This window comes from Engraulis encrasicolus, chromosome 7 (assembly GCF_034702125.1).
Source record: "Engraulis encrasicolus isolate BLACKSEA-1 chromosome 7, IST_EnEncr_1.0, whole genome shotgun sequence".
Classification (NCBI taxonomy): domain Eukaryota; kingdom Metazoa; phylum Chordata; class Actinopteri; order Clupeiformes; family Engraulidae; genus Engraulis; species Engraulis encrasicolus.
The window spans coordinates 46,024,171-46,033,639 of record NC_085863.1 but is presented as its reverse complement, the minus strand read 5'-3'; the positions used below and the strand labels follow the sequence as shown (position 1 = coordinate 46,033,639).

The window sequence follows — 9,469 nt, the reverse complement described above, 5'->3', positions numbered from 1 at the left end:
GTAAACATAGACAATAACTTTCAATAACATTGTTACAGTATGCTCGTTATACTTTTTTAAAATAAATAAACAAAATCTTTATCGTCTTAATGACCAGTATATTTTGATTTGATAATGTACACATTTCTATGGTGGATTCACTCTTGTGAGTGGTTACAATGTTTGTCCAATGTTATCCAATACCTCAGCTCATTATGTTTGTCTCTTGCAGGGCATCGGACGCAAATATGGTTTATAGCTTATTCAAAGTGTATTAAACTGTAACCTCATAGATTCCTCTTTCATGAAATAATTGACTCCTGAGCTGCAAACTAAATTGTTGCTGTGATCAGGTTTTTTTTCATCAGTAATTGTTTCAAATCTAGTTTAGTGAGTTCAATTTATTATGAATCTCAATAGTTTGTATCTAAATTATGCAAATATTGAGCTTTCATTTGTTTTGCTATTTAAAATATAGTTAATTCATTAATATCAATAAATCATCATTATACTTTTACATTTTGCATTATACTTTTGCATATTACTGTTATGATTATACTTTCTACTTTCACTAACAAATTATTGGTGTCTTGTAGTGTAAGACGACATAGGCCAAGTATTTTTAAGCTTTTTCCTAACCTGACATTTAATGCTATTCACCTTGTTCATATATACCAGTATATTGTACAAAATGCACTTAACATGGTAGTACAACGCTGTTTATTTTTTACAGATTGTCGTATGGTACATGTACTCACCCTCACTTACCCAAAGGACCCGCATACACACACTTGCACACACAAATACATTATTATGCAACACACACACACACACACACACACACACACACACACACACACACACACACACACACACACACACACACACACACACACACACACACACACACACACACACACACACACACAATCAAAGCATATTTATCCATTAACACAATCCACATGACGATCCAAATAAAATATTGTCTGCATTTATGCACATTCAGTGTTTTACAATAAAATATTGGAATCCATATCTCAGAGTCTGCTTTTTATGATATCTGTCATATTTTCAAAATAAAATCTGAAGAAGACATTATGGCTGAAACATTCTGGAACTGTCATGGTATAAAGGCTAAAAAAGGATGTCAAGTGTTCAGACTTTAGTCAATCAAAAGTACACATTTTTATGTCACGGATTGTAGTTTTCTATCCTTTATTGATAATATGCATTTATATATTGATATCAGTGGTTCCCAAACTGGAGGCCTGGACCCCTAGGGGTAGTGCAGAGACTTTGCAATGGGGGCACAGGAAGATGGGACTGTTTGCATAACACCTTGAAGATGTGCTTCCAGGCAGTATAACAATGTACTGCTTTTACTTATCTTGTATTTTACTTATACCCATTGATTTTCACATCAACATTTAGTAATAATAAGGGGCAAAATAACCATTTGCAGTTTTGAATATGGATGGTCCAGAAGGGGTGTCCCAGTTTGACTGAGGTGTTCCCATGCAGTTCGTCCCCCTCGGCGCCACAAACTCACCACCTCGCCAACGCATCGGTTTGGCAATGGGAGGCACAGTACGAGACCGCTGAGCTAAATGGCCGCTCAAATAGCCCAATGCTACCGCACTGTATTGACGCTTCGGGAGGGAGGTTTACTAACGTTCTATGCCACACTGCTAGTTGGCCTCCGTTACACCAGCAGAAAATATTTGGGAACCACTGTATTAGATGACATTTCGGAGGTTTCATACAGCATTATGTAGTGTCTCTGACATGGACTATTGTTACATTGGATAAGAACAAGCATAAAAGAAAGCAAAGGAGAGCATGACCCCATTTTATAGGTCGTTAACCTTCATTCACTTGGACTGCCCATCAAAATTGTGTCAGGTGGCTTATTTTGGCTTTTGTATTGAGCAGCATAAAGAGTGATTGCATGGTCTCCCTATGTGGCAGGTAGTGTGTGTGTGTGTGTGTGTGTGTGTGTGTGTGTGTGTGTGTGTGTGTGTGTGTGTGTGTGTGTGTGTGTGTGTGTGTGTGTGTGTGTGTGTGTGTGTGTGTGTGTGTGTGTGTGTGTAAAAGATAGATTGGATGTATGCACGCATGGGATCATATGTTCATCTTTGACTGTACTACGTGTGCGTGCACAAGTGTATGTTTGTGTGTGTGCGTGCGTGCGTGCATGTGTGTGTGCGTGCGTGCGTGCGTGCGTGCATGTGTGTGTGCGAGCACACATGTGAGTGTCAGTGAGTGGATGCATTAAGCCAACGCCTCTCCCTGGAACTCTCCTTTCCATGCGGGAGTGCCCTGCGTGTGTTAAGTGAGATTCCACTTGGCTGTCCACTCACTATTCTTACCTGGGAACCTGAGATAGGACACTCCCTGCAGAGGACAAGTGAGGAGAGGTATGACACATTTGACTTGGGTGTCAAAGATCTCCCATCAGGGACCACGCCAAAAATACTACAACAAACAAGAATTTCCCCTTCCAACACGGCATACCAGCAGTGGAGTACATTTGACCACCTTCTGAGATAGCAGAGATAGCAGATAGAGAAGATAACACTAATGGGTGGAATTCCCCACAGTGGAATCCCTTTTTTTGCTTTACTTTTCTGCTCTTCTGTGTAACATATTCGAGCAGAGCACTGCTGAATCTATTTTTTTTATGTGCAAACCATTTCCCAAATTCAGGATTAAAAAAAACCTCTGCATATTGAAAGTCAGACAGAAATGTGATCCTCAGACGGGCCTCATGAGATAAGATTGTCTGTTATAGACATGTCAGACAGTCAGCACACTTGAGCTCCAAGCGATAGCAAGTCTGTTTTGACTACTGCAAACATCAGAGCTCTTCCTCCAGGGAGCTTGCCTCTTAACGGCGCTCAGTTGAAAGAACAGGCACGAGCCGCTAGACATCCAGCCATGACCTGTGTATTTCTGCCATTTTCACTCCCAGGGTTCCAGGAGAATAGGCTGCCTTTAAAAAAAGTGCTTTTTTGCCTTTATTTTTGTGACAGGACAGTGGAGCAGAGACAGGAAATGAGTGGTGAGAGAGAGACGGGGAAGGATCAGCAAATGACCCGAGCTAGAATTGAACTCGGATCACCAGCATAGTAACCCGCCCTAACCTTAACCCTAACCTTAGCCCTAACCCTATACTTAACCCTAAACTTAACCCTAAATCACTTGTTTGAAATGTTTGATTACCGTTGTTTCCAGTTAGCCTTCACTCACGCTTGATTGTTGATGTCCGTCCGCATTATTCTTCCCCCCAGAACCAAACTACCCCAATTGTCAATTCCCCCTTTTGTCACCCAACCACGAGAAACGAGGCTATTCGTAACGGCACCACAAGGCTTAAAGTTGTTTTTTTTCTGTTTTTCTTGTAAAGACTCCACGAATGGCCTGAGATACGGTTGTTGGTTGACACAAGTGAGAGACTCTTGTCGTTTTGTCACATATTTAATGCAAACATGTGTCCAGAGACAGGATAGGCATCTAAAAAAATGCTTTAAATTACTTTAATACAGATAAGGCCTACACAAAAATACATACGTACAAAGCAAATACTTTGAGAAAACTTCTTTAAGACAAACGATTAAAAAAAACAATAGCCAACCCAAGAACAATTTAGACATACAGTATGTATCTGTATACGTATTTGCATAAAAAGCAAACAAGCTAATTTTGTCACAAACAGGCCTTGATTGCACGTCTACTGCGGATATTTTTGAATCCTGATATTTTTATCTGAAAAAAACCCAAAACATAACATTGTCAGGTGCGTTTTAGAAATCTCCACTTAAAACTCTGGATTGAAAAATATCCCTTTTAGGAAGCCTAAACTCAAAGGGCCAAATGGATGTGTTTGCAAAAATATAAATATCCATGTGTAAACAGCACCTCAGGCTAATTATAGCAGAACAAGTTGAGTGAAGAAGAGAACCTGGATGTTTAACCCAATTTAAATCCCATCTTTATGCATAAATCTTTGTCCACACGATGTTTGCACTGTAGTTATGGCCTAACCTTTTTTCCTTTTCTTGAAAGAGGTCACAATCCATTCTAAATGCTATAATGACAAATAATTAGCTCTGGACTATAGTTGATTGACAGGAGTCAAAAGTGGCATTAGGCAAACATTGTTGTCTCTCCTTTCATTCAAAGTGAACTGTAAGCACAATGCCAGTGGTGCACTTCTTTAAAACAAACTTTTTTATAAACTAATACATTATCTACCCCCTAAAACTGTATGTCCGTATACTGTATGTCTGTATATTTGGATATAAAAGCAAGTCAACAAACAAGCTAATGTTGTCCCAAACATAGGCTAATTATAGCAGAACAAGTAGTGTGAGGAGGATAACCTGGATGTTTGACCCAATTTAAATCCCACCCTAATACATAAATCTCCATACACAAGACCTTCACACAATTTGACCTTTTTTTCTTTTCTTTTCAGAGGTCGTAATACTGTATATGAATGCTATAATATGACAAATAATGAGCTCTGGACAATAGTTGATTGACGGTAGTCAAAACTATGACATTAGCCAAACATTGTCGTCTCTCCTTTCATTCAAAGTGAACTGTAAGATCAATGCCAGGGCTGCCTTCAGTAGTTCCCAGGAGCTTCTCTGGGTCAGCATAAAGCCGTACGCTTATTGTTCGATGATGAACTATCACAAAAAAGCCCAGCGTCGTATTGTCCGTCTTCCAGACCTCCAATTCAACAGGTGGACTTCATGAAGGTTTCATATTAGCACTTTGCTGGAGTCTCTTATTTTGAGACACGACCACAAAGAGAAAACAACACCTTTGTCTCAATGTGGGGTTTGAAGAGCTGGCCAATGTGTTGGGTTTCAGCGAGCACATGGCCTTAAGGCACACGGCGGTGCATGGTACCACCAAGTTCACAAAGGGGGGGATATTCTATACAGTGGAGGATACACCAAAGCATCCTGACCTTAATATTAGCTACTGGCCAATGGCATCCCAGAGCATCCTCTTTATAAGTACCCCAGGAGTCGCCTTGGGTCCATACGGCAGACACTTCTCAAGGCACCATGGCTACAATGAGGCATCACAGTCCAGGTGTGTAAGCCTATGGATCTACAATATACTATGGACTTTTCCGCCAACAGCAATCACCAAGACAGACTGGCTGGACTTTTTTTTCCACAACCAGCACTACTGCACCACTTTAATATTTTTCTCATGAGGCTACCTTTTCTTTTTTTTCTTTCTTTTTAAAAAAAAAAATGATGTATTTTGTTTGTACTCATATCTGACCTTGTGTATTCTGTTTTGAAACAGATTTGATGGGGCGAAGAGCGATGGGCCTATGTCTCCTCCTTGTCTTAATGATGGTCAGCAGCACCAGTGCACAGTCAAGTTTAGCGGAGCCAGGCTGTGGCACTAATTGGCGACGTCCAGGTATACTGTACATATGTCTGTCTCCATATTTGCTTTTTCTTTATCAGAAAAATATCTGCAAACAAGCAAGGGCGATGATGGGCAAGTTTCTAGGCATACATAATTCATTGTGGAAACTACATTTTGGAGGTGGCAAATTGGGTTGGTAAGATGAGAGTGTTCATTTTAATTTGAAAGTTAAGGGTCAGTGAAAAGTCTTTAGCATTATATGTAACTCTATAGCTACTAGAGAGTAAAGTAGGTGTAATCCAACAAACTCATATGCAGTACATTGTCAGTGATCTCTGGTTTCCACAAATATTGCCCTCATGCTGTTTAATGTCTTTGTTTATTTAGCCTATACTTTTGTCTTTGCTCTCTCGCCAGAATACACTGACATCCAAGTGGACTGTGGCACCACCTACATCAGCCTGGCCATCCTGGCCTGTCCCGTGGCCTACACTGGATACAACGAGTCCTTGCTCATCCTCAACTCCCAGCAGAACACAGCCTGCAAGGGCACCCTGGACACCTCGGTCACCCCTCCCGTCGTCAGGTTCACCTTCCCCATCAACTCCACCACTGCCTGCGGCAGCATCTTCATGGTAAGACTAATAGTGTAAGCATCAGTAGTACGTTTTATTTGTAATTACATGTTTTTCATAGTCAAGTAGAGTAGTAGAGTAGAGTGACTTTAAAGAATTAAAAACTTAAAGCATCAAGGTAAAAACATTAAATAACAAGAATAAAAAGATTAAAACATACAAACATGCAAAGAATGTGGCTCACAGTTAATGTGAAGATAGAAAGTAAGATTAATAGAAGCAATATTAGTATGGTGTATTTGTGATTTAGTGTTGTGCATACAGGGAATGTAGCTCTGTGTTAATTGCAATTACTGAAAAAGCAAGGAGTTGTATTAGTGGAGATACTTTTATTTTGAAGACAAGTAAGGTCATTGTAGATATGCTTTACTTTTGCCCGTTTAGGCTTAATAATAATCCAGATATTGATGGTGTGTACACACTATGGAAATTTGTGTTGGTTGCTGATATGAATTGAATCTTTTTTTCCCATTTAGACCACCAGCCAGGCTGGCACCGGAATCTTTTCAGATTTCTCCAACATCCAGACGGTCAACGTGAGCGGTGTCATCCGCTCCCATGATCCCACTACAGGCACTGTCACGTACAACGCTGAGTTGAAGTATTTCTACTCCTGTGCCTATCCTCTGGAGTACTTCATCAACAACACCCAGATTGATGTGTAAGTTGCCCTCTCTAGCAAGGCCTGAATGAGAAAGAGAGAAAGAGAGAGAGATGGAGAGAGACAGACAGGCAGACAGACAAGGTGACAGACATATGACAGACAGACAGACAGACAGAGAGTCAGAAACTTTGTTTACTCATATGAATACTAAAGACTCATCTCCTTATTTCAGGTCTTCATCCTCCATTGCAGTACAGGACAACAATGGTACTTTCATCAGCACCCTCCAACTGCAACTCTTCACTGTAAGGACTTATGCACACTGTGCCTCTCACTGTGTAACACAGTCATGCAGTATAGTCATTTAATCACAGCAGTCACTACTACTATATTAATAACAACTAAACAATCTGAACTATAAAAAATATCTATTCATATAACTATCAATTTTGTGTAACTCTCCTTTTACGTATTTCTTCCTTCAGGATAACACCTATAACACGCCACTTGTTATTCCACCTCTGGGTATTGAACTGCGAACTCCAGTCTTTGTCCAGGTCCAAGCAACCAATTTGACCTCCCAGTAAGTCTTCTCCCTTACACATCTTTCTTCCTCTCTTAAAAGGGAGATACCATGGACCACCATATTAATTGTGTCCTCTTCCCCGCATAGGTACAACGTTCTTCTGGATCGATGCTATGCCTCCCTGTCTCCCTACCCCACCAACTCCACCGTCTTTAATCTGTTTGTCTCTGTGTAAGTGTCGCACAGGTGGTAGTTTTGCACAGTGAAGTTTTATTAATGCTTTGTAAAATATCTGCAAATAAATAATATGGTTAAGATTTTGTAAACCTTCTAACAGAGTATTTCTTTACTCATTTACAAAAAAGATTAAATGTTTGATTAAAAAAAAAAACCTTACCGACAAAATATTAACATAACATTTCCCACTCATTTACATTTTTTTAAATGTTTTGTTCATCCACTGTTTTCACTGTGAAAGATATGAAGTATTTTTTACTGTGTTTCACTTGTAGTTGCTCCAAGGACTCATCGACGGACATATTGGAGAACGGTGACAGCCAAAACGCTCGCTTCTCCTTCCCGGCCTTCCGCTTTATTGAGCAGCAGAACTTGACCGTGTCCACCTACTACCTCCACTGCATCACCCGACTGTGCGAGATCAGCACCTGCGGCCAGTTCAAGGTAGTAACCAACAGCCAGGGGTGCCGACAAGGGGGGGCCAAAGGGGTCACTTTTCCCGGGCCAAGGGAGAGAGGGGGCCCAGAACTGGGTCCTCATTACATTGCATCTATTGGGCTGGGGGTGGGCCCTTTCAGATGACTTTGTCCCGGGCCCGGCCGAAGCTGTGGCCTTGCCAACAGGGAAACGGATGTAGTTCTATTGTAGAATAAACACTGCAATACAGTAATCACCGGTTCAAGGTAATGACCAACTGTAAAATAGCTAGTAGCAGTTATATTATAAGAAGAGCAATCAGAGATAGCAACCTACTCCCCCCAGCCCCCAGCCAATGCCAGATGCCTATGATGGTATAAGTTTGGCGCCCTCTGCAGACAACACAAAACATTGTGGGCAGACAAACAGACAGTCAAACATACAAGAGATGGGCAGTGAGGTACGTAACTACAGTACTACACAATTGTAATGCGATGAGCAGCACCAGTTCAAGGTAAAACCTACAAGACAAGGGATGTCAGTTGTAATTATATGATAAAGACACTAAAAGTATGCTCAGCTTGGTCAATGTGATGATTTAACATTTAGTCTTTAGATACAAGTGATTTTCAGCATTAGTGGTGTTCTAATCACCCAGCAATCTCTCTCTCTTTCTCTCTCTCTCTCTCTCTCTCTCTCTCTCTCTCTCTCTCTCTCTCTCTCTCTCTCTCTCTCTCTGTCCATCCTCAGATTTGCCAAAATTCAGGAAGGAGGAAAAGAGACAGTTCCCAGGCTACCATCCAAGAAGGTGTCTCTGAATACACAACCATCTCCTCATCCGCCATCATCACCAAAGCAGAGAACAGTAAGAACGACTGGATTGATTGACTATTTTAGCTTTTTTGTATTGTCAAATAACCCTCAACATAAATGCACTCATATTTAAAACCTGAAATCAAGGCAATAACTTTTATTATTAATTATATTAAATGAAGGGCGAACCACCCTGTCGGTGGATATTTATCACAATAAGTCCCTGTAAAATTTAAACTTATTATTCAAAACTTTTTTTTTCAGTGGTGACATCAAAAGAAGAAGGTAAGAACCACACTTATCTCTACAACTACAAATCTGTTTGAATTGTTGTCCGAACACATAACAGTAGAATTACAACTGGAAACATTACTTCATCCTCCTCTGGCCGTGATCCCGAGACTTACACATCTGTTTTTCTTCTGTGTTGTTTTTGTCGCTCCTCCTAAACAGAGACCCAAGGCAGCAGCCGGGCCGGCAGCTCCTCTGTGGGCCTGGGCATCGCCGTGGGTGTTTTGGCTGCAGCCGTGGTGGTGGTCATCGGGCTAGCTGCCTTCTTCTACAAGCGGATGCATCCAGGCTCCAACAAGTTCTTCCAGAATTAGGAGGCATCGAGGGCTAGGGCCAGAAGTTCTCCTTGTATACTGTGACTGCGCAGTCATTTTTTTGCTGGGTTAATTCGACACTTATGCCTCTTTTCCACTGCCGGTTTTCTGGTAGGCCTAAAGCTCGACACAGTGTGACTCGGCCGCCACTTTTTGTTTTTTCGTTTGGGCACGACACAGCTCAATCGAAGAGCAAAAAAGGTAGTCCGAGTCGTGCTGTGTCGTGCTGTAGGCCTGCCAGAAAACTGGCAGT

The 9,469-nt window shown here is 41.1% G+C and overlaps 1 protein-coding gene across 1 annotated transcript; it reads left to right on the top strand.

Moving 5' to 3' along the window:
* The first annotated feature begins 5,330 nt into the window (after nt 1-5,330).
* On the top strand, nt 5,331-9,279 carry si:ch211-103f14.3 (zona pellucida-like domain-containing protein 1). The gene is made up of 10 exons (XM_063202603.1): nt 5,331-5,430; nt 5,797-6,014; nt 6,491-6,675; nt 6,851-6,923; nt 7,104-7,201; nt 7,292-7,375; nt 7,657-7,825; nt 8,549-8,663; nt 8,876-8,896; nt 9,065-9,279. The coding sequence occupies exons 1-10, from the start codon at nt 5,331-5,333 to the stop codon at nt 9,214-9,216; spliced, it is 1,215 nt and encodes a 404-aa protein (XP_063058673.1). The 3' UTR covers nt 9,217-9,279.
* The last annotated feature ends 190 nt before the right edge of the window (nt 9,280-9,469 follow it).